Source organism: Uloborus diversus, chromosome 7 (genome assembly GCF_026930045.1).
Source record: "Uloborus diversus isolate 005 chromosome 7, Udiv.v.3.1, whole genome shotgun sequence".
NCBI classification, from domain to species: domain Eukaryota; kingdom Metazoa; phylum Arthropoda; class Arachnida; order Araneae; family Uloboridae; genus Uloborus; species Uloborus diversus.
This window is the reverse complement of record NC_072737.1, coordinates 30,756,158-30,783,147: the sequence shown is the minus strand read 5'-3', so window position 1 is coordinate 30,783,147 and position 26,990 is coordinate 30,756,158. Positions and strand designations below refer to the sequence as shown.

The 26,990-nt window shown below is 33.2% G+C and overlaps 1 protein-coding gene across 1 annotated transcript in view; it reads left to right on the top strand.

Annotated features, from left to right (window-relative positions):
* LOC129225600 (sine oculis-binding protein homolog A-like) overlaps positions 1 to 9,617 on the top strand; it is a 184,535-nt gene extending 174,918 nt beyond the window's left edge. The window contains exon 4 of the mRNA XM_054860055.1: positions 7,525 to 9,617. Coding sequence (XP_054716030.1) covers positions 7,525 to 9,581 — 2,057 coding nt within the window. The 3' untranslated portion in view covers positions 9,582 to 9,617. The remainder of the gene's footprint in view (positions 1 to 7,524) is intronic.
* The last annotated feature ends 17,373 nt before the right edge of the window (positions 9,618 to 26,990 follow it).

Sequence of the window (26,990 nt, the reverse complement as noted above, 5' to 3'; positions counted from 1 at the left end):
TTTATTACCTAACCATCATCTTTGTCTCAAAGAAAGCAGTGATTTCTCAAACATTTCCAAACGTGGTACCAATATGTTCTCAAATGCATTCCCAAGTTTTAATTCAACTACCATCCCGAGCAGAGCAGATTAGGTCAAATTTCGGAACTTTCTTTCTAACTGAACAATTCGAAATAATTTCAGTACACTTGCAATTAAAACGAAGATAAAACTGACCACTATTGTGATTGTGAGGTACAGATTTAATTATGGATTATATATATATATATATATATATATATATATATATATATATATATATATCTGCATAAGTTGACCACTTGTCTAAATTGACCACTAAAGTACTGCACCGCAGGTGGTCAACTTACACAAGTTTCACTGTATTACCGATTATCAAAAAATATAATTTTATTTTCCACAAATTACAAAAAATCAAACTGAGTTAATTATTATAATTATAAAAAGTCTAAATATATAAAAATTATCAGAAAATTGAGTTAACCTGAGAGCGATATCTTAAGCATGTCTGTGATTCTGGTGCCGTTACTCTATACCTTTCAAGTTTAAAAATAGATAAAACTGACCACTATTGTGAGGTACAGATTTAGTTATGGATCATATATATATATATATATATATACCTGCATAAGTTGACCACTTTTCTAAATTGACCATTAAAGTACTGACCTGCAGGTGGTCAACTTACACAGGTTTCACTGTATTACCGATTATCAAAAAATAGAATTTCATTTTCCACAAATTACAAAAAATCAAACTGAGTTAATTGTTTTGATCGCTCTTCCCAAACAGAGTCAAAATTTCTGTAAATATATAAATGCTCATAACTTAGATCAACACTTACACCCTAGGAATTTAAAGCAATTTACATTCCATTACATTTGTCCCCATTTTTGGAAAAAAAAAATCGAGGCTTGTTTCTTCATTATTCTACATCTTAAAATATTTGGATTCTCTTTTGTAGTTGCGAACTGAAGATTGCAAGTTGTATTTTTTAATTTGTCTCATAACATTACTTTATCATTTTCAACTTGTTCGGCATAATTAAACTGGGTCAAACTTTCATCATTTCTTTACAAAATAAATGAATAAATAAAAGGAATAAAAAAATTTCCATTCGGTCCACGGCATAAAAGCTGTTTTTAAAACTGCATATTGTACGAATTTCTTTGAAAAATGTCAACATTGACCTACATTGTTTTATTCTGAAAAATAATTACTTTCTTCTTATAGTTCCTTTTTCTCTCATATTTGATGACGTTGGTTGGTTATTATGAGTTTTTTTTTTTTTTTTTTTTAACTAAGCTCATTATTGTTGAGCCCGATTTGCACAAGGTGCATTAATGTACATTTAACACAATTCACATTCAGTCTAATTCCGTCAGAGAGCTTTATAATCTTCCGCTTAAAGAGGGCTGATAATTTCGATGAAAACTGGAGCAACGTCATTTGCGTAAATCGGCAACCACTTGGTGACACGCCAATTCTGTTGTCACTTGTTTCTCTTCAACTTGACGAGACGACGGTTTGGTAATAGTATCGTCAAACTGAAACTGAATGCAGCATCTCCTTTTTAGTACCAATTTTGTCACCAACTTGGCAATATATAACAGCGTTTGAGAAGAAAAACAATTGTACCGATATATTCATAAGTGATCACCAATTTATAATGTGTGACTTCACTTCAATTTTATTTTTACGGTCATTGAGACCTAAAAGTACCAAATATTTTGACAGTTGCCATTACTTATTTAACACCGAGGTAGGTATACGATTGGTACCGCTATAGTGCCTCTTATGTCAAAAATCTCGGTTAATAGAAATTTTTCATGACACTTACCAGGGTCGTAAATTTTAAAAATGAATTAACTAAAAATACAATAGATTTTTTTCATAATACGAAAATGCACACCAAAATTTATGTTTTACAATTAAGAAACTAAAGTAAGAAAATAACTTAAAGTAATTTTTTAAAAAATAATTGGCATTTCTTACAATGCCAAGTTAAATATTGAAAGATGCGTCAAAAAAAAATCCTATATAGTATTATTTTCAAATTGAAAATTCATCATTTAGTAAAAATTACATTATTAAAAAAAATCTCGACTCGGTTAACAGAAACCTCAGTTAATCGAAGCTCGGTTAATCAAGCTTCTACTGTAACTAAAATTTAATGTTTTAGGCAGAGAAATATGCCTGTTCTGAATGACATTGGGAAGATAGTGAAAGGCTTCAAAAATTTTTTGGGAAATACAAACTTATTGAAAACAATTTCTCGTTTTATGCATCTTTATGACATAAATTTTTGTTGTAAAATACGTTATGCATGTAATATCCCTTATCTCAAAAAGAGTTTAAATTTAAAGAATCATTATTATTAAAGTATTTAACAATAATGACCCTCAATTAGAAGAGAATGTTACTCGGAAACATTCTCCTCTCTAGCTTCTCGTTTAAGCTTACATGATCAAGAAGAACTCTGTGCAATTACAACATGAAGTAATGATCTAAAAAAAGTAATTTATTTGCGTTGTAGTTAAAGTCAAATGGTTGTTGAAAAAACTTTTGTGGTAGAAATATATAGGTGCGTAATTACTTTGAAAACTCTCTCTCGGCTGCTGTGATAAAAGTTACACATAATGAAAATTAAAATGAGCAACGTATTTGAATAAAAACATAATACAGTGGAATCCACTAAATTGGACCACCGGTTAATGGGACCGGCTGCTTATTTGGACCAAATCTTAAAGAATCATAACAAGTCCCATTGCACAAACCTAACATTATTCGCGTATTGAGACCGAAAATCCGTTTAAGTAAGCCATGGAACATGAGAACAAATTGGAAAAAAAATTTAAAATCGCCCACTTGAAGCGAGTTTTAAATCTGTCAACGAACTTTATATTTAATGCAATAAAAATTTAAAATTTGTTCCTTGTAGTTTTTAATGAAACCCAGCAATATTTACTGGAAAAAATTGTTAACGAAAGTCTCACTTCATGGCAACACTGTTCCAGCAGTTTAAAATTTCAGTGAAATTTCAAATTTCTTCAATTTAGTTGTAAAATATGTAATTTACATTTCATTGGAAATTCTCAATGACCGATTAGTACTTTTTATCACTTGTTTTTTCACTCTCACGTTTTTAGTTACTTCTGGTTGTTGAATTGAAAATCGATACTGACTGGAAGGAATAACTAAAACGGTATCGGTCTGGGACGAGAGTAAAAAAAATATTCGCTTCACTTTAATCTATTTTTAATGGAAAAATTTTGTAAACAGCTATTTTTCTTCTTTGTATGCTTATCATACACATGGGGCTCACAATAGTCATAAGGGCATTTATATGTTTTCCGTATAGCATGTTCGGTCAAGCTACACAGGTCCTGTTTGCTTAATCGGACCAGCCAGTTTTTAGGACCAAAATGGTCCGTCCGCATATAAACAACTTTTACTTTGCTAGAGACCATGTAAAAATTTAGAGGCTGCTGATTGACTGCCACGTAAAAACTTCTTTCTTCTCCTTTATAGCTCGTTTTGCATGTTGTAATTATTGTTTTGTTTCGAAACAAGATCTAGACAATATTCTAAGTAGGAACAAATAAAAAAGCATTCAAATGTGAATTCATAATTTCTGAAGAGCGAACTTTGTTGGATGGGGGGAAAAACATGGCCGACAAATTTTCGTCAGCTGGCCGATTAGGAGTCTTAAAACTATCACAAGGTCTTTAGCTGAGTAAAGGTTGTTTACATGCGTCCCGTCTCAATATGGTCCTATTAACCGGAATCGCCTGTATAGGCATACATCTTAGATGATATTAAAAGCTACCGTAAGCTTTTTTTTTACTTCAAATTTCAATGCTTTTGTTTACTCGCTAACATTCTACTCTGTCGTTATATTTTTTAATTCATAGCAGGTATGATATTTTGTATTTTAAATACATAATTTTTCTTACAAAACATAATATGTGTGCGAGTATTAGCTGCCAGCGTTTTAAACACATATGTGCAAAAAGCAGGGGCGGCATTTCAGCATTTCATTTGGGGGGTCGAGTTTTCTAAATATGTATTACCGTGTGGTACAAAACACACATTAGCTAACAGGAAGTGCTCATAAAATCGGTTTAATATGAATAAAAAATAGCGTTTAGAAACAATTAAAATTTTGATTCGTTTTCTAATACGTTACCATACAAAACATCTCGATACTAAAGTTTTTATACCTTTTGGAAAAATTTTAATGCATGATTTTTGGAAAAATGGAAGAGCAGGGAATCGTGTTACTAATCTATCAGTGCCCAGTGTCCAGCTGTTTTGCCAGTACAGCTATATAGAAAAGGTTTTTTTTGCCCATTGTACTTCGAAAATATAATTTTCTAACTTCCTGAGACATAAAAAAAATCTTTCGCTACTAGGAGCTGATTGGAACAGTTAAGAAATAATTGAAGTAACTAAGTTATGTAAGAAAACACTCTTTATATCTTACTCTTCAAAATCACTCTGGCAACTTCAAAAATTGTGAGGGGCTTAATTTTTCATTATTGAATAATCTAGTCTCGTCGACGCTCTCAGTTTCAATGAGATGTCATCTACATCTACCTCTAACTCTGTTATTCACTATTCCAGACTGATGAGTTCATAAAAGGACGAAACTACAGTCTCTGGATGTGATAACCGGTCTGTCGGTATATTGCTTGTAATTTTTTCTTGCCTCATGCTAAAACTTTTACTCATAATTGAAACATTTTGTTTTTCGTTTTCAAAATCCAATCCAGATAATATAGAGCCAACCATACAGAAAAATATTTATCACCAAATCTTGCGTTAATTTTATTCGAAACTGAATCTATTACTTCATACAAAATATTAAAAATCAATGTTTGACTTCACATCATGATGTGGAATTTTTTTTTTTTTTTTTAATTGGCTCGGAGGAAGGTGTTTTTTGAAAAGTTTCACGATTGATTGAAATACAATAAATACATCTATATAAAAATCTATTTTCAGTTTCAATTGTGGATTGAACTATAGTAGTACGAACGCACAGATCAATTGTAGATTGAACTGTGGCTTGAATAGTCCGAAAATTAAGGGTAGCGGATTGAAAATGTTTTGATAGAGTAAGGCATTTTTCAGAAACTTTCCTCAATACAAACAAATTGAATAAAAATTCAAACAAAGTCATACATGCTAAAGGGCATGAGCTTTTTCACCATTGAAAGAATCGTTTTGCAATAATTCTTCCAGTCATCAAATCACTGCTTTGAAGTTATAGAGAAATGCTTTTATGGTTTTAACTCTTGAAGACCATCTTATGTCACTCCGAGATTGCATAATTATAGAGCCCCATAAAAGGTATTTTTTGATACTATTTTAAATTTTATTTAATAAGCACATGCATTTTTAAGAAGTTACTATGAAAGCATATGATGCATTGAGCACCTGAAACGTGTTTCTAGCAAAAGAAAGCGATGAACACTCATTAAATAAATATACACTTAAAAAATGAGCGTAAAAGTGAATGTAAAATATCAAGGACTTTTCTTGTGAAAACCATGCAGTCACACCACCTCCTATTGGACATACCATCGTTACACTGGGCACACAAGTATGAAATATTTAGCCTGTATGAGGAAATGTCTTCTTTAGTTAAAATTAACCATGGTTCGCTATCAGTTTTCTATGTTTTGAAAAGGCTGGAAAATACTTCATGAATTTCTAAGTCATCATCCAAATAACGAAAAACCCTTTTTCCAGTCTGGGAATGTGTCGAGTTTCATCAAATAGTAGTTACTAAGAACCAGCGAGATTTTTTTTTAATGAACATTGAGTTCCGACTTACATAAATTAAATTCACCCATTTTCTATCATTCTGCTCAAAAAATTTGGGGGTGCGACCGCCCCCTCTTGACCCCCCTATTTGCCGTCCCTGGCAAAAAGATTATGAAGACTCGCGTTCGAGATTAAAAGATACCCTCGTTGTCGATATGAAAAATTGAGAACTTCAGGAGTTTTCACAACTTTATGAAAATGATATATATTATTCAAATGAAAAAAATTTACATTAATGAAGGGAATAATATTTCCTTTCACTTAAGAAACTGAAATAAAGGGGGGTTTTATCCTTAAAGCTGAAAGAATCTTTTTCCCCCCCCAATTTAAGTTGAAATAAAGCGCAGAAAATTGATTTTAATATTCAAGAAATTGGTTTTGTTTGATAGATAATTTTTTGACATTAATATTTGAATATGGTTTCGGGCATGTGACCACCGCGGCTGTCGCGAACATAGCGTACTCTGAGGGCCCAATTTTCACACTCATCGAAGACTGTATGGTGACAACAACGCGTCAAATGTTTGCTTCTACAGGCTTCGTTGTTTCTGGTGTAGAGATGCAACTTTACAAACTCCCAGAAAAAATAATCTGCAGGAGACAAATTTCACGAGTGAGGTGGTCAGTTAACAGGTCTATTTCGAGAAATTCATTGTTGGTCAAATGTTTCTCTCAGTAAATTAATTGTACCGCACCATTAGTGCTAGAAAATTTTGACAAATGAAACTAATTTCATGGATATGGAAGCACTTTGTGTAAGTATGTGTGCGTGTGTTTATTTCTACTTAACGTTCTCCGCTTCTAAGTAAACACCCTTTACCTCAGTAATGGTTTTTCTTTCTTTCTTTTTTTTTTCATTAAAATAAATAATTTTGTTAGCCAATTCATTTAAAAATTGTGGATACTGAAAAGCAGGAATAAATTGATTTTTTAATAGAAGAATTTTCTTTTGATTTCTAACAGTCATTGAGTTGAATTGAATAAATACCTTTATGCTTGTAAAGTAAAAGAATATAAAACAGCGTAAAAAGACACTAACTTGCTACAGAACTGAAACCACAACCAATCCAATCCCCTAGAAATGTGACATCTAGGTTTCGGGTACGTCCGTGCTGAAATAGGGCAGCAAGAACTTAAATGATCTCTCGAAAACATGTTGCAATAACTGGTAAAAATATTTTTTTCCAAAAATAGGGGAAAAGTTCATCTATTTAATCTGACTGATAGAAAGTATGGGCTAATCGAGTGATTCCGGAGATTCCAGCCCAATTAAATTAAAAGTTTCTTGAGAACTCACTTTTTTTTCCTACCATTAATAACTTGAGAGCTATTGGAGATATCTCAGGTATCTGTGGTGATTTCTGCTTCACCAGCTCTTATATCAGCTTCTAAGGTAAGGTATTTACCGAGAGTTTTGAAGCGTCTTATGTGCTCTCTATATAAATATGTTACTGTAAAAATCTGATAATTGTCCACATTAGTCGGTGAATATCAACATTCATATACCAGAGACATCGAAAAATGACCGAGCATTTCCAGTTAAAGTCGACATTCTTCAATTTTGGTCTCACGCTTAATATAATATCCGTATGTTTTTTATAGGCAGTGAAAAATATTGACTTTTTCTTTTTATTGAATCAAATTCTGATCATTCATGTTTCTGTTCCTTTTCAGATTCACCGAACCTACCACCTGGATGCATAGTATGTGCATGGTGTCAAAAAGTTGGCATGAAGTTATTCACTTTAAAGACTCCGAACGGATGCAAGGCCTTTTGCAGTGAATTGTGTTTTACTCAGTGCAGAAGAGCATCTTTTAAGAAAAACAAAATCTGTGATTGGTGCAAACATGTCAGACATACTGTAAATTACGTGGACTTCCAAGACGGTGAGCAGCAGTTACAGTTTTGTAGTGATAAGTGCTTGAATCAATATAAGATGAATATATTTTGCAAAGAGACTCAAGCGCATTTGCAAATGCATACACACCTTAAAGAAGCTGCATGTAAGATAGCAGCTGGAAGCTCCGTTAATTTAATAACTCCAGAACTTTGGCTTCGGGACTGTAAAACAAATGGAAACTCAACTTCTCCCCATGAGACTGTTGATGTCATAGAAGACATTAATTCGGATGATAATCTTTCTGCTGCTCCGTCTCCGAATGTGATTTCCGAATCTCCTCTACCCGTTACTCCACCTTTAAAAGAGAAAACTGAGCACGTCGTAGAAAGTTTACATACTCCAAAGGAAAAAGACACTCTTCCGAAGGAAAAAGTCCCTAAAAAGCACTCTTCAAAGCATTCACCAAAGAAAAGCTTTGGAGAGCCTAGGTTGTACCCGCCTATGAAACATCATCGTGACAAAAGACCAACTGATACACAACTGCCAAGTGAGAACGTCCCAAATAATCGTCACTCTCCCAGTCATGCAACTCCACCTCCTCTTCCACGCAGCAATCAAATTACTAATGGTTCACATTCGCTTTTATCTTCCCCGCCCATGCCAAGGCATCCACAATCTCACATTGGTCCTCCTCCAAATCGTCACTGCCCACCAGTACCTTCTCCTCTTCCTGTCAACAACATGGAACATGGAAGACACTTCCTTCCACCTAACATGATGGCTCCACCCTTTCAGTTCTTCGCCCAACAGCACATGGAAGCTATTCTCCGTTCTCAACATGGATTAGATCTGAGATCAAAAGTGCCACCACCGTTGCCAATGCCTCCGTGGGTGATGCCGCCTTTCCCACCAGCTCCGCCGCCACCACATCCTCACCTCCCACCGCCAATGTCTTCAAGAAGTCCATCGCAGTCGCATTCTTCTCCACCATCGCGTGGTCACGTGCATACTCCATCCCATAAATCAACCCACCATGCGAGGCATAAGCATAACAAACATGGTACTACAAATTCGAACAATCCTACATCTCTTCCACCGAAAACCACACCATCTGTGTCTGAGTCGCAGCTTCCTTCTTCACTTCTCCCCCCTGTGACGGTAATGGTGCCCTTCCCGTTAGTTCTTCCCTTACCATTACCGATTCCGGTGCCTATTCCAATTCCTCCGAGTGTTATGGATAAATTCAAAAGAAGCCAAGAGCAACAGAAAATAGTTGAGGAACATTTAGATTCCTCAACACAGAAACTTCACCACCAGAAGAAACAAAAGAGCAATCACGATTCTTCAAAGCATCGGAAGAAACTCAGACTATCTGAAAATGGGGAAAGAGACCTTAGGTTTCCTCTTTATGAACCAGAAATGCGCGCGCAGCTTATTGCAAATGCAGAAAACTTTCTTGAACGTTCAGAAAATTTGTCTTTCAAATCTTCAGAAATTACCTCTGTAAATGTCCCCGTAAGTGAAAAACCACATAAATTTTTACGAAGAGACATTGATCTTGAATCTGGAAGCTACTCGCCACTTTCTGATATAATTAGCAGTGATGATGGTGAGGAAATGAGAAGAACTTTGAAAAACAGTGACTCGAATCATTTTTCGAATTTCAATTTCTCAAGTTACAACCTTAACTTATTAAGATCTAGTCCGTCTGTTGTTTCGCAAACAACAGGCCATCATTCACCCAAAACGTTGAATGAAAATGAGGTATACTCGACCTGTCCATCGCCTGCTAATTTAACTGTAAGTGATAAAAAGCGTAGCAATATGTCTTCCGACCCACTTAACTTCAAAAAGAAACATTTACGTGAGCAGTTAAGTCTTATGACATAAGACTATAAATGTTAAATAATTGTGATGTTATGTATATTAAAGTTTCAGTTACATTATATTTGAAGTTGTGTTTAGTGTGTAATTTTTTAAGTGTCAATTGTATATTAATATTAATAATGTCTGGCCGCGAAAAGTTGACCCTTGGCTCCGCCTCATTTCAGAATTGTCCATTTTCGTGAAGGGGCGATATGGAGAAGAGAGTTGGAACGAAATTTGCAAGTGCATCACTGGTTCTAGAGATTGAATACGTCACATTAGAATTTAAGAAATTAGCCAAAGAGGTAAAACATTTCAATTTTGTGCTGTGAAGGCAGACGTCTCATTGGACAGTCCACATCCTACGTAAGTGACTGGGCATTGGTTTTACTTCTTTCAGCAACCATTGGTCAGAGTTAGCAACGCCTCCTGTAATTAATTTGAGGTGAGAATTGGCGAGAGTAGAGTTGCAATAAAGAATGCAAAGCTTATCCTTTTTACTTTTTCGCCAACTCAATGCAGTTATTACCGCCTCTTAACCTTTCAGGTCTAAATAATCACATAACGAAAATGTAACTATCAGGGTTGGCAAAAACCCGGGTTTTTTTAAAAAAGCCCATGGACCCAGGGTTTTTTGGGTTTTTTTAAATAAAACCCAAAAAAACCCAACTAAAGCTGGGTTTTTCAAAAGAAATGTGGGTTTTTTTTGTCTTTTTTTAGGGGAAAGGTGGGGTACTCATAGCATATTGTAGCATAAGTATATGGACAAAGCACAAAAATTGTCTTGATAAAAAAAGCTGGAAAATTCAGTGTTTTCTAAAGAAAGGTATAAAAGACGACAAAATTCAAGAATGGTGAAGTTTCAGATTTTTTTAGTTTGCACGATTACCAACAGTTAAGGCAAAGTTACTTCTTGAGTGATAAAATCTATTGTTTATTTGTTCTTTTTTAATTTCGACATTTTTTTTTTTTTTTTTTTTTTTTTGTATTTTACTTTATTGTATTTCATTTTGTTATGCAAAACTACTGTAGAACCTCAAGTAGTTTAAATCCCTTTTTACTGAATTCCAGCTTAATCAAGACATTTCTTTGAATTTTATGTTGCCTGTTTTTCTATTTCTGTGTACAGAGTAAGAAATATTAAACTTTTTCGTAAGATAATGAAAATACTGTACATCCTATTCCGTTTTCTGTCCGACCATTTGTAAAACCTGTTAATTTATAAAAAATATACCTTGTTTATTCGAGTTTTGTGACGTGTTGGTTTGCAGAAAATAATTCACATGAGAGGCTTTTAGCTAAAGTAGTATCCTTTGTACAATCTGCAAATATTGAGAAAATCTGACGTGACAGGACTTAGTCAAGATAATTTGAGTTCCTTATTGACCAGTTGAAGGAAAATGTTAAATATATTTATTTAAAATCTTTGAAGCATTTTTTAATGCCCTTAAGAGTTAAGAAATACTATTAAAGTTCAAAATTCATTTTTTATGTCCGTTGCCTATTGTGAAGAAGAAATAAAAAAGAAGTTTAAATTGTAAAAGTATTTAAATTAATTATTTTTTAAAAAACAGTTCTCAGAAAATTTTAAAAAACCCAAAAGTGGGCTAAATAATGGGTTTTTTTAAATGGGTTTTTTCAAAAAAACCCATTGGGTCCAACCCAATTGGGTCCAATCCGGCCAACCCTGGTAACTATGTACTTTGTTTTTTCACATCACTAACATGTCACTTTTCTTGCCAATATGGCACGCCTCCTTTCTTCCTTCTCTACCTGTTTCAAGGAATTGACTCGTTTTCTCAAATGATTGACAAGGGTCATTTGTTCGCGATCGGACTATAAGACTAATAGTGTTTTCACACCGACTGTAACTGAATTAGAAGTTGTTGTTGCTATAACTATTGCTATGGCTTTAGACCAACAGCAACCTGATCCATTTGAATGCGACAGCGCAATCATTAAATCATAATCCGGTATGGCAAAGTAGTTTTTTAGGATGATAATACGTGACAACACTAACAAGTCAGTTATTAAGTGTGTAAGTTATGTAGTTGTGCAACAGAAAGTTTGAAACCAAACTTTCGTCATTGTCGCAAAATCTCGTTTTACAATCAGCATGAGAAAACTCACTGTTATACATGTTGCGCTTCGAGAACCACGGAAATTTTGGTATTGCATTTATGAATAGGTAAGTGTATTGCGTAAATAGATTATTATTTCTCAAATGCTGGGTCAATTGACTATTAGGTTACTAGACCACGGGCTCTCCATTATCTCGACTACACAGTTAAAATTATTTAATGCAGAGCAATCATCCAGATGAGCAGCGTTCATGACTTGTCCAGATTTACATAAAGTACAGATTGGAGAATCCGTCTGTTGAAAACGGTACAAATAGGCAATAAAACAATCGCGTCCTGTTAAAAGTCTGAAAACACCACAGCAGCAGCTCGAAGAGAATTCGTTATACAGTGAAACGTTTCACGCAGTTTTCTCCAGGATTATTATGGAAATAGAAATTGTAGTGAACTATTTAATACCTTAAAGACAAAGTCAGGGAAGCAGTGATCATCTTTTACCAAAGCTACTTTTTTTCTTTTACCGTAATGCTTTAGGATTGCCACATATTGTCGTACGGTGCTGAAAAAGTGGATTTCATCACTGGCTGTACCTGGAGTGGAAATAGAACCAGTTTAGGCTGTTTATATACCTAACTTCCAGTCCAAATTAAATATAGTTTATGTATGCGCTTGTGCATGGTTTAACCTTGCATGATTTCTAGATACTAAAATTAAAAAGAAAGTCCATGTTTCGATAAAAATAAACAATTTAAAAATATTCGCCGTTTACATGGTGAAAGGGAAAAGGGTTTCGGTTCTGTGAATTGCTAAACCAGCTCTTGCACAACTCTCGAACGTCGACAACGATCTAATTTTGGGCAAAACAACGGTTTGAGTTGAGATCTTGAGCAACGCCGATAGTGTTTCATGAGCTCTTAGTTAGGTCTGAAAATAGACCTATCATTTTCTCTATGCATAGATACATCAGTGTTACTATCACAATAATATTTCATGGAATATCAGTAATGGTTTTTCTGAACGTGGTTTAAATCGGTTTTCTATTCCGAAAATACTCTTGTACTATCTAGAAATAACATCCGATTCTCTGGATTGTTGTTTCATGCCATTATAGGACACATTTGATTAGTTTAACTGTGCTAAAATCACTTGCAACAATGTATCTAGTGACTGAAGTTTCATTACCATTTCTTAGTTTATTTTTGTAATCCAGATCACATAGGTGTGTGGAACGCATGAGTTACAGAACTGGTGTTATTCATGTAACAGCAAACATACCCAGCGTTGCCTGGGTCAGTAATAATATTGAGAAACAGTTTATTTTTTCCTTTATTTATTTTTAACCATGCCCGCGTTAATAAGACAGCAATGTAATAAAAAACTATTTTAAGTACATCATGCTATGATATATATGTGATTTATATATAGTAAAAATTTATCCTTCCTTATCATCCACGTCGATATGTTTTCCGTTAAATAAGAAAATCAAAAAAATAAATAAATAAATAATAAAAATAATTGAAAATCCTTGATTTATAAATTAAATAAATTTTAATTGAGCCGGGTAATAAATGCTGAAAATCTTCCTGCCCGCAGCCGGGTTCGAATCCGAGACCCTAGGGTTGCCGGCCCAGCGCTTTACCGACTCAACTAACCGGGCAACAAGAGCTTGAGCTATTGATGTAAGAAAAAATGCATCATGATTATTCTTGATTTAATTTCAATTTATTGCTGTTCCACTCCTATTAGTCACAGCGTGTATGAGGACTTTATGGTTATGTACTGATGTTATGTAGTCTTTAGCCTTCCTCACTAAATGGACTATTCAACACAAAAAGAATTTTTCAATTCGAACCAGTAGTTTTTGAGATTAGCGCGTTCAAACAAACTCTTCAGCTTTACATTATTAGTATAGATTTATTCCACCCTTCACCTCCCCCTTTAGTGGAACATTATATTCACTCATACATACAAACATGCACGCATGCATGAAAATATTAACTTTGCGATCATCAACCATGAGAGAAAAAAATTTTTATTTCTTTTCTTTGAGTTAAAATGACGAAAACTCACTCTGCTAAATTTTATGAATTTTAGGATTTTGCAAATTTTGAGATTGGCATCGAATCGAAAAAAAATGAATTTTGGTTTTATTTAATTAATATTTCTGCAAAAAATGTAATTATAACTTTAGATTTGAACGTAAATAAGACCTTTTACTTTAACTGAAATCATTTTCATAGCTTTCAAACACTGGTTTCGTTACATCATCGTTGGTAAGAAACCCGTTTTTTTTTTTTTTTTTTTTTTTTTTCCCCGTTTATACCAGGTTTTTGACTTTTGAAGCGGGTTTTTTTGGTTTAAACACTATTAGTTAAAAAAATACGACTTTATTTTGGGAAAGTCTTGAATATTTAATGATCTAATTTTTGATGAACGTACAATATTCACATTTATTAAATATTTTGTGAAATACTTTTAAAATTCAAATATATTTAAAAGTACTTAAAGTAGAAGGTTCATTTCAGCAGAAGAATTTTGTATATAAAAATGTAGTGTTTTAATTTTTCTAAATTTAAAATCAGTAATATAAATGAGTTTTGGATATTTTTTTCTTCAAAAAATGTAATTTTCTTTTTAAAATTAATGAATTGCATTGAAAGTTTAATTATTTAATATCGCATGTCAATGAGGACTTGATGGTTTTCAGAGTTACGGGTTTCCGATATCGTATTGATGATTTACGGAGTGTCCAAAAGTCCTTCACACGTTTTGAAATTTCATAGAAAAGCAATAAATTTTCGCATCGCTATGCGATTAGCGCCAAATGCTTCACAGGTTCAAGATTTTTTTATGACATCGTAAAAAAACGAAAAAAAAGAAAAATATATAGCTATAAATAGTAAGAATATGTTTACTTCCTTTTACAAAAAAGAAGTATTGTATTCGCGAAAAACATTTCACCCAAAAATCGGCCTTAATTTCCATTTTGCTCATCCCCAAATGAATGTTGAGTTTTTTTTTTCAACTTGACCACACGTGAATGTGTGCCTAGAAACGTACGGACACCCGAAATATCCATTTTGACGATCCCCGAGTTAATTACAATGAGTTTTCTCGTGACGTCTGTATCTACGTATGTATGTGTGTATGTATGTCGCATAACTCAAGAACGGAATGTCCTAGAAAGTTGAAATTTGGTACATAGACTTCTAGTGGGGTCTAGTTGCGCACCTTCCTTTTTGGTTGCATTCGTATGCTTCAAAGGGGGTCTTTTGTCCCTTTTTGGGGGGAAATCATTGTTAATTTCGATATAAACTCCCGTGGTGCTATAATTTGGCGGATACTTGGCGATATATCGCCAGTCTTTTGGACGCCAAGTTTTGTCGCCAACTTGGCGACAAATTTGGCGATTTTTAAATTTTTTTTTTAATCTGGTTTCAATTTGGCCACTGTTAGTGATATTTACAGTAAACTATTGAATCATATTAAAACTGCCAATAATGAGAAAATGATATTAAATTGGAGTAAAAGGAAGTCATGTGATGCACACATCAGCTCGTTCTTACTGTAACGATACAGCCGTCAAGGTAAATTACTTATAATTGCATCCCCCCCCCCTTTTTTTTCCTTTTTATTAATTTATTATTTATTTATTTGCGATGAAATAAAAAGTTCTTGAACCTGGGAAGTATTTTGGCGCAAATCGCGTATTGATACGACAGTTAGTTGCCTTTCTATGAATTTTTTAAATATGTTCAGGACTTTTCGAACACCATGTATTATTTAATTTCAAACAATACTATGCTTTTAACTCGCACTAATTCATTCGATGCTTCAGACTTACTTCCTTTACCAAAATAACCCAGCTGTTTCTTCAACAATAATATAGTTATGTTTTACCGAGAAACCTCATCTATTTTATTTTTATTTGTTATATCCTTCATCTTTTCCTCTGCCCTCTAGATTCCCTATTTAAACTTAAGTAATCGTCTACCCGGTATTTCTAAACCACGAATTAAAGGACTTTTCCAAGTAATTTTTTGTGACAGTCATAATGCCAGAACTTTCGTATATTTGATAAGAACCTGGGCGTAACGCAGAACGAACAATATACGAAACTCCAAACATGTACTTCGCATATTGAACAAGCGATCGAAACTGCGAAAGAAGAAAGAAAAAAGTGGAAATATAGAAAAGGAAAAAAGGATCAGAACATACCCTCTAATTTTCTTCACGTTTACGTTTCCTGGAGCAGCCCCTCCCCTTTAAGACCAAGAGACACGATATGGTTCGGAATGTTTTTTATTATTTGTCCGTTTTTTTATTTTATTTTCCCTCTTTTGTGGCTCATCTGCATAGCTCCGAGTTGGTCCAGGCCATCCCAGTCTCAGCCGGCACACGCCCTTTTCTTCATTTACAGTAATTACGCGTTTCTGAAAGAAACTTAGGATAGCGGCACAAAAGAAGGCTGGGCTTTTATATCTCTTGAATGGCAAGTCGACGGTGAAAGGGGGCTAATGAAATATTGCGTATTTTCATCTCCGCACGACATGTTTTCCTCTTTTTGTTCGTATTCACATGAATATAACAGTGGCGTCACTATGGGTTGGGGGTGCTCCGCCCCGAGTGTAAACCGTCAGAGGGGGGGGGGGGACACCCAAAATGAAATCGCATGTTTTTGAAAAATAAAATACTTCATTTCAGAAAATGTCCCCCAATATTTTAGATTTTTAACTTTATCAAACGCAGTTGTATCACCACGGGAGGGGGGGGGGCTTTGTGGTAAGAGACACCCTCTGGAGGGAGGGAAGTTGATACCAAATGGGATTTAGAAGTTTATGAATAGTAAAAATACTACACTACCTTTTTTTCATGTTTACGTTGACGGGGGGGGGGGGTAACATCACAAAATACCGCCCCGGGTGTCAGCTATGCTAGGTATACGCCACTGCATAGTCTAAAGGGACGCATGGATTCGTCAACCAAGTGTGAGCCAAATCTATCAAGATATTTCAACGCATATATTTCTTAAATGCGTATTTAAAAAAAAATTAAATGAATATTTTTTATGTTTAAATAAAATTGAAGGAATTTACGATGTGAGGAAAGTGATGAAATATTGTGAAATTTTCTCAACGTATTCCTGTAGGATGAATGCAAACCGACGAAACTGAATCACAGACCGTCTCTGCACCAATACAATCATAATGAAATTGGAAATTTGTTTTCAAAATTACAGTACATAAATAAACAGAAATGTTTATTTTGTAATAAAACTTTCATTGAAACATTATTTTTCATTTTTCTCAGTAAATTTGCGCCTCAAAGAAACGGTAAATATGTTTTCATAGCTCAAAGTGAAAAATAAATAGTTTTCGAACAAAATATTTTCTATCCGATAATTGAAAATAGTTTTATCAAATGAATGGGTTAGTAAAAAAATGAATGAATTAATGAAAAGATAACTAAGCAAAAAAGATTTAATTAATCAATGTATGAGGAAAAAATGAAGGAATAAAATAGTGAATGAAAAGAAATAAGTGAATGAAATAAAAAATAATCAAATTATTAAACGAAGGAACAAATGAATACACAAGTGATTTAATATATGATTGAATAAGTCACCGAACTTCCTGATCCACTTTGCCCCGCATGCTCTTGTCTAGTTGTACAAACCGTATAAAAATCAAAAGCTAAAAATAAAACAAAGAAATTATGCTCTGAATATTAGTAGGTCTCAATTTATATTTTAAATGTTAATCACAAGAACTTTATCATTTTATAATATATAATAAAAATGATTTTTAACTGACAACAAAATATTACAATACGTGTATCAATTTTTGAGAATTGCTTGCATAATCATTTGTTTTAGTCTTCAGAGGTAAAGTTTTCCGTAATGGAATAGACTACATGTTTTACTATATATTAAAAATATTACCTGATAGGTGTTGCTAAAAACTGTAAATATTTCACCATTTCACTTTGCCCTGCGTGCATATGACTAATTAAATTAAACATCTGATATCAAATCTTGCCTAGTATTAAATAAATAAGGAGATGTGGGGAAAGTGATTTGTGAAGCTGAGTTTTTTTTTTTTTTTTTTTTCGTTAACTTAGTCAATCCTCATACAAATAATAGCCGATTATCGAATAACCCGCGTGTTTCAACAATGAAACTCGAGGCATGATAATTTGATAATGTGTGTTGGTAATGTTTAACATGCAGGGCAAGGCTTTATTGTGACAAGGCTGAACTGGATCCGGTAACTTAACTGTTTTACTGGTAAGACTGTGTCATTTCAAGGAGAATGAAGAAACGAAAAAAATGGTTAGCAATGAACGCTATCTACAGTAGTTTAGGGTTCATCCACTGGAGTTAGGGTTACAATTTCAACTATGAAAATATCACCAAACAGGCAATGACTTCGTTCAAATGTAGAAGCAATTTTCACCCGTCATACCTTGACGGGCGACTTTCTAGTTATTTATTAAACCACTTACGTGTAAATTCATTAATTCATTCACATTATTTCATTTAATAATACCCTCATATATTAATTAATTCGCTTATTTTCTTATTCATTCATTATTTTACTACCTCATTTATTTTTCACATACGTTACTTAATTCAATCAATCAATCTATTTATTCCGTTCATTGCTTAATTTTCTATTCATTTTCTATTAATTTATTCTTTTGTTTACTCAATAGTTTTATCAAAAATTTATTTAATGAAACAAATAGAAAACGTTTCATCTGAAAAATATTTTACTTTTCATTTTGTTCCATGAAAAAAAAAAAGGAGTGAAAACTTATCACTTCTTTTTAGGTTCAAATTTACTGCCAAAATGATTTAACAGTGTTTTGATGCACGTTTTATTATGAAAAACATTGTTCTTCCTTGATTTATTGTAATTTTCAAAGCAAGTTTCCATTTTGTTTACTTTGAAAAAGGTAAGTAATCTTAACTATTTAAATTTACCCCGACATTCTTCTACTATCATTCGGAATTGCTTACTTACGGAAAAATAAATAATTTTCAAAAGAAGATCCTTTAAATAAAAATTTTCTTATAATCAATTAATCATAATAATTAATTGTATTACAATTTACTCCAATAAGCGCTTTCACTATCAATTCCTAAAAACATTCAAATTTTTCGCTATTCACGTAAGTAAATTTCTAAGTATTAATTTAAAGTCAAAAATTTTATCTGCTCCAAATTTAGAACTTATAAACCGTAAAACTAAAATAGAAAACTCATAGCAAGTATCAGTCATTGAATTTCGCTAAAATTAAAATGCATGAGTCAGAGACAAAGAAGCCAATTAAGGAATTTTATCGAAAGACTTCTTGATACTTTATTTCGGTTTCTTTATTACGTATTGATTTCCTTTAACACATTTATGACCAACTAACTCATTTAATTAAGCAGGACGATTCCTGCCATCACTCTTTTATTTCTTTACTAGCGGCTCCCGCACGGATTTGCCCGTAGTAAAAAATTAAAAGGTCATTTGGTTCGCATGTACATTTACGAATAATGGATGATGAATTTCTCACCAATTTGCTATGTTCATTAGCTCGCCCATGTTACGGTTCCACGTTATGATGATTTCGTAATTTACTCGTCCATCTTATGATAATTTTGCTCGGGAAAAGGTTCTTAAAATTCGAATAGAAAAAGAACCGCATCGAATTTTTGAAAAATCGCTTCGAGGTGCACACCCCCATGCTAGAAACTAACTTTGTGCCAAATTTCATGAAAATCGGCCGAACGGTCTAGGCGCTATGCGTGTCAACAGAGATCCTGACAGACAGAGAGAGACCCGGACAGAGAGACTTTCGGCTTTATTATTAGTAAAGATTACAGAAATGTATCAACAACCATTTTAAATAAGTTTATTTTAGGATGGATGGAGTCAGAATAATGTAATATTATTGACAATCAAACAACTAAGCTGGTCTTTGACTAATCACAAGTTACAAAATTTCTTCTTCTTCTTCTTCTTCTTTTTTTTTTTTTTTTTTTTTTTTTTTTTAATGAAATGTATCATTTTTTAAATTTTAAGTCTGATTGTGCCTTGCCGCCTCACTGCTGGGACTGGTTAAAACTCGGGGGTGTTCGAGTAATCACGATATACGTATGCATCGCCGTTTACACGTTATGCGGGAGCGTACGAAGGCCTACCCGCTTTGGGCCACCCCCTCCCCTAAATTTTCTTAAATTACCATTCATCTGTTTGATTAAAAATATTTATGTCTTTTTTTGAACAAAAATTTTCCAAAAAAGTGAGACATTCTGTTTTGTCAAATTTATAATAGTTTCCTTTTTGTAGTCTCTGCCCACGATACTGAGACGCCAAGGAAGAAGCTTTGATTTTCTATGAAACTTTATGGTTGCAACCCAAATAACCAATCATGTTGTCACTTTCTCAAAACACAACGATCACGAAGTGCCCCTAATATCACGGGAGGCTTACACCTTAAAGTGGTATCCGAACCATTAAAACATATGCTACCAAAGGTGCCCTACCGATCAATAACATCTATGTCTTTGTCGGAACTTGAAGTCGAGACCTCTTGCTCTACCTCCAGAACTATACGGGGAGGTTACTATATTTGAAAATTTTGCACTATGTTTTCTCAAGCAAAATTAATGTGAAAGTACATAACCTTTTTTACAAAATAGGAAATAAAAATGCTCAATTCAGTTGCTATACTAAAATTAATGCATTCGAAAGTATTGAAGATACTTTCATTAAAAACATATTTTCAATTAACTTGAATGTTACAACATCACAAAAATTTGGAAAAGTGGAAAAAAATTAACTCTTTAATCAATGTTTTTTTCGAGATAAAATATTATTGTTTTAACACTTCAACTGCAATACAAATATCACTAATATCATGAGAAAAAAAAAAAAAATCACCAGATGGGGAATGATTCGCAGGACATACGTTGGTCGGTATTATTCTACAGAAGCATTGATCCGTTTCCCGAGCTAAATGGCATCCCCCCCCCCCCCAAAGAAAAAATTAAAAATTATCTATTTAGCTTAAAGATATGTTCTATGTCAAGCACTTACTTAAACTAAGATAAGCTCCTCATGTTCTCCAGCAAAAAAAAAAAAAAATTACGGATATTAATGCATAAATCTTTACGAGTTGCTCAGATATACGATCCAAAAAAAAAAAAAAAATTAAAAAAAAATGAAGATTTAATGAACAACTAGATTTCAGAATGTTTGACATGTGACCCAGCAAAATGGGAAAGCATATTCCTTCACAAATTTTCGGGGCACTGGAAAACCAGGAAATTCTTGCTCGAAATGCGATGTACCTAGGGTCTGTGTTAAAATAATAAAAACAACCGCCAGCTGTATGCAGCATCCAGAAACGGGAGGGGTAGAGAATATTCTTTAAATCAATCTTCCCTCCCATTCAATGTCGGGAAGTTTCTGATATGCGTTTTCAGAACAAAAGATTTACTAGAAAAGAAATCCTTCTGAACTTTTCCTTTTATTGTGCATATACATCAAAATAATACAAGCGCTTAAAGTATTCTTTTACGCTTCAGAATCATACATTCATAATTTGCATTGCATAAAAATGTATTAAAAGATACGTGCATAAATGTACACATGTGTTTTAGTAAAAATAAATTAGCCGTTGAAAATAATTAAATAATGCACTTTACTATTAACTTTAGTGCAAAGTTGTGTCTATATCGTCGCTTCAGAGCAGCAGTAAGACTCCCAATAAAAACAGTAAGATAGATATCCTACTGTTGCTCTGAGGCGACGGTATATCGGCTCTCGATAGCTCGAAACCTTATACACACGAATATTTCTTTTTCTCGACGTTTTCATTCGGTCCGGAAATAATTTACTGTTTCCATTGCAAAGTTGTCTTTATCTCTCGAATGTACTCCTTTTAAGTCGAAGTTTTTATGAAAGTTTCGTTTTTCTTTTATTCATGAAAATGCAGCCTAAATAAGAAAAGAAAAATCTCCTCTTGACACTTTGCTTTGCTGATCAACTTGTATGAGGGGAATAATTTATTGAAAATAGTGCTTCTTAATGCACACGGTGTTGCAAGATTTAGTAAAAAGTAACCGATTGGTCTACTTTTTGCCGAATCTAAAATTTTGTTGCTGGCTAATCTTAGAAAAGCTTAAAATTTTGGGAAAAAATGAAAACAGTAGCATTTGTTTTCTGGATGACACAAAGGATCGTGGTTTTAAGACAAAAAGACGTTTAAAAGCAATGTGGATTGAAGTCAAGAGAAACGAAATTGGGCCTAGACAGAAAGAGTAGTTAAAACTTCTTCAAGAGCTGTGGTTTCATAAACAGCAAAACAACTTTGATTACGAAGTTTAAGTGACCTTCGAACGTGTGGAATCATTTTGAAATCTTTGTTGATGTGCTATGTGAACTTGGCAAAAAAGAAAGATTACTTGAACATTGAGGGAAATATAACAACGTGTGAATCCTTGTTTTAGGAAGCGATTTTATGCCAGCTTATCGTGGAGAGTTTGCATGTGAAGATTCGGAGTCGTTTGTACGCATGTAAGGGCAAATGTTACATAAAGTTTATTTAAGGTTATTTCTGGCTGCGCAACTGTTTTGAATAATGACAAAAAATTCCTGTACGACAAGAAATGTGAATGATAACACTTATTTGAGAGATTAAAAAAATACGCAAATGTTTTATTTGTCTACTACTTAATTTTTCGCTGAGAATAATTTTCAACATTAATGTCTTTAATATATTATTTTGTTCCGCTCTCTCTCTCTCTCTCTCTCTCTCTCTCTCTCTCTCTCTCTCTCTCTATATATATATATATATATATATATATATATATATATATATATATATATATATATATATATATATATATATATATATATATATATATATATATACATATATATAGTAAGGTCAAAGAAATTGTGAAATGATGCCTGTGGCGGGTCTGCTTCCAGAAGACCCCATAGCCCCTAGGGGAAGGTTGCCATCAATGAACCGGCTCCATGACTAGACCGCGAAGATATTTCCCGTACCAGAGATTTGCAGACGCGTAATCAGTTTTAGTACCTTCCTTTGCCTGAAAACAATCTACTGCAGAGTCCTCAAGTAGCTAAAATTATTTAATCATATTGTTAATCGGTCAGAAAAGATTTCTACCATTGTCTTACTAATTATTGAGATTTTCATTTTGCTATAACATGGTTTGAATATCACTGATCAATTAAACGTGAACATTGACTTAAAAGAGTGCCTTTTCAAGTACAATTACCCATACTTCATGTTTCATCATAATTTGTCACAGCAATAACACCAATAAGAATATTAAAAATGACGCAGTTGCTATCATTGGACCACTAGGTGTTTCTACGAATGAACCACCTGACAAAGTGGTTCATTCATGGAAAATCTCAAATATTTTTATAACTTCAGCTCAATTACCTTTGAAAATTGCTCAATTGTTTTAAAATAAATATGACAATGAAAAAAATAATCTCTGTTATTCAAGAAATTTCATATACAATAATAATTTCAAGGCAATTTTTTTTATAAAATTGATTAAAAATTCAAATTATAATAATAGTTTAAAATACTTTTGCTGTTCCAAAAAAAAAAAAAAAATCCAAAGTTAGTAAAATATCGCCAGTGGACAAGTAAGAGTATGTAACGTGCTACAGTAGCTTAAAGAAATGGTGGCATGGGCCTTAGTGAAATCTGCCTACAATATAGAGTCCTAAAACCAACTTTAAACAGTCGCATGGAAAATAAAGCAGGTTTCTTGTTGCCTTAGTCACTTATTAAAATTTCAGGAGATAAGCACTCCGAAATAGGAATATGATTAGTGAATCATATTTTGAAACTAGAGCAGAAGTTTTTGGAATTACTTCCGAAAAATTGGGGGACTTGGTCTTTCAAGAGGCTGAGAAAAATAACACGCCTCACAGATTTAATTAAGACAAAAAGTCTGTTAGTACTATATTCTCTAGTAGTTTGAGACTTAAGCTTCTGGTTTTAGTAGTAAAATGGTCAAAAATGTTCTCTGACATTTTAGAGAGCAAGTTCAATCTTGCTTCGAACGAAAATTTTCAAAATCGATTAAAAAAAATTCTCAACAGTTCAAAAGAGGTTGAAAAGATTTTAGCTAAGTACAGTGTTACACAGGTTGGGAAAATATCAAGTGGTGAACCAGCTGTGATGACAACAGCTGTGTGTTGTGTGAGTGCTGGTTTTTTTTTTTTTTTTTTTATGTTCCTCTTTAAAAAAATTAAACATTTTAGAAAATAAATGTATTTTTCTATCACTTATTGTTACTTGTATTGTTTATTGATCACCTGTTATAAATATTTGTAAGTTACGTATTGATTTTTTAATTTGACAATACGGTCCATCGATGGAAACTCGATGGTTCATCCATAGCAACCGGTATTCATGAATGGACCACATGCTAAAATATTAATTTTTAATTTCCATTCTTTATTGTGTATATTTATCATGAAAATGAATATTATTTTTAAAAGAGAAATATACTGAGAAATTATTTCTATAATTAACGTGAAGTTAGAGTTGGTTTTCCTTTCTAAAAAATTGAAAACTGTTATGTGGTTCATTGATGGCAACCTTCCCCTTTTGCTTTGAAATTGTGTACAAAATTACTTCAAGCCCCAGGGGTTTACACCTTTTTTTTAAAAAAAAAAAAAGCTAAAATTTCGCATAAATTGCCTGTTGAAGGGATGAAAGATTTCTCATACCTCTTAACGTTCGATGTCTTTCGAAAGATAGTTTTTTCTGCATCAAATAAAGTTTTTCCAGTTTTCTCAATTAATTAGAACAGCAGGTATAAGGGTTTCTATTAAAACGATACTGTTGGACCACGGATTGTATGTAATTTGGTAATCTGCCAAGTAAAGACGATTCCATCTGAATGAACCTAGCAGGGGAGAAGGGAAATTAATGATGGGGTTTTGATGCACGCGTTTTATAATGTCACTAGTGCCTTATTCATTTATTGCATTCTCAAAAATAAAATAACAGGAATCAAAAATAGTTGCCATGGAAACAACAAAAAGAAAAGAAAATTTCTTCATTTCGTTCGGGAACGTAAAAGTAAAATGGTAATCTCAAAACTTTGTTGTGAGTAAACAAATCACTTAATTTTTGCCGTGAGAATTTAGATCGAATATACTTTAAATTAAAAAAATACTGCTCTGTGCAAATTTTCATTTTTACAAAATAAGGCTAAATAATAAAGTCAGAAGTGCACACCTGAAACAAACCAACTATCATCCCTACAAACTAATATATACGTCCATTTCCGCCAATAAACCGGATATTAGCCTTTCCATGTAATCGATGGTTAGACAGTAGTACTAGGCTTAACTCAAGCCCGGAGCTAAAGAGCAAAATATCTTACTATTTAATGCCCACGAATTTGAAAGTGTTTTTGCAAAAGTTCAAAACTGCCGTTTTGCAATGCTCAGGAGCTTCTTAGCATCTATAACTGTCCAAGTTGGTATAAATTAGTTCGGAACAGGAAAAAGGATGCTCTTTAAAGCATTTTTTTTAAAAATACTTCGGTTAAGCATATTTCTATAAAATTCTTTTTGTCTTCGGGCGGGAGAGGAGTTCTAATTTAGGTTTTTTATTTGAATTCCATTTTCTAAAGAAGGGAGAAGCGATTGTCATTTTGTTCCAAACGGAACTCGAAAGCTTTTCATAATTTGATTCTTTCTAACAGACGATTTAAATCTTTGCGATTCAAATAAGATTGCGAAACAATCTTCGGAGGTTGGTGAACTCCGACGAGCAAGGGGCGGAGCTCCCTAGTATTTTATGAAATGAAAATAGATCATGTAACGAAGGTCTTTCTCATAAACGTGATGTCCTATTCATACTTCCCTTATGCTAAAACTTATATCTAGGTTTTAAAAAGAGAAAGGAAAATGGAATATGAAGAAAGAAAACATTTTATTTCCTTTTTTTTTTTTAAGCTTTTTCATTTTAAACCAGAAATAGTTGTAGAGAGTATGGAATTTTCAAATATATTTAATTTTTGGTTAAATGTCAATATTTCTGTCATATTTCTGAAACTGAGATTGGCTATACAGTACGAGAACGCATTTGCTTTTTAAATCAGTTTGATACTAATCCTCATATATATAATAACGAAATATCGAGTAACGCTGACGTTATCAACAATGAAACTCGCGCCACGGCATGATAATTTGGTAATATTTTTTCGGATACGTTTACGTTTTACATGCAAGAAAATGCTTCATTTCGACAAGGCTGATCTGGATCCGGTAACTTAACTGTTTTGCTGGCAAAACTGTCAGTTTAGGAGAATGAAGAAACGAAAACGTGTTCCACAATAAACGCTGTCTACTCGAGTTTATGGTTAATCCACTGGAGTTAAGGTTTAAATTTCAACAGTCAAAATATCACCAAACAGGCAATTGATTCGTTCAAATGTAGAAGCAATTTTCATCCGTCATAACTTGACGGGAAATTTTCTAGTTGAAGCGCCAGCTTTTTAATTTTCTTAAACATCTAATCAAAAACAGTCCATACATATTGATAGAGACTGAAGAATGCTATGGCAGAAATGGAAATTTAAAGGAAAAAAAAAACAACGTAACATAAGATTTTTGTCAAAGTGAGAGAGAAAACCAAGTGGATATTTTCCGCCAGACTAATTTTGAATAGCACAAGGCGGGATGGGACAACAACAGTACTTGTGCCCTGCTTCTCTAAAAATCAGTCAGGTCGTAATAAACATGACAGTATATTTCTTTAAGAGTTTTAAATTTGTTGGGAGTTATTGTCAGAGGCATCCCGAACTTATTTTTTTGGGAGGGCGAAAAGTCTTAATTTTCCGAAAAACTCCAAATTTTGCCGAATGGAGCTCCAAATTTCGCCGAATTGTGATAATTTTTCCAAATAGAACATTCTGCCGAATTTCGATAATTTTGCCAAATTATCAGGAAAAATTTACCGAATAAAGAAATTTCTGTTTGGGCACTGTGACCAGGGACGCTCTATCGGAGGCGCCCCTGGTTATTGTGTAGGTTTCTCTTGAAGTTTGAGAGTGCTGTGTAATTTCGTTTATAGTATCAAAAATACCAAAATAGGATTTGATTGTTACAGAGTGTGAAAGTGTCTTTTAGGGGAAAAAAAAAGACAGTTCATGGATAATGAAGTTCAATGATATTTAGCCCAAAGTTACATTTTAAAATGTTTTTCCATGTTTTATCATCATCAAGTTTCGTTTGTACTATAGATTCATTTGTGTGTCTTAGAACAAAAGCAGAGTAAATTTTTA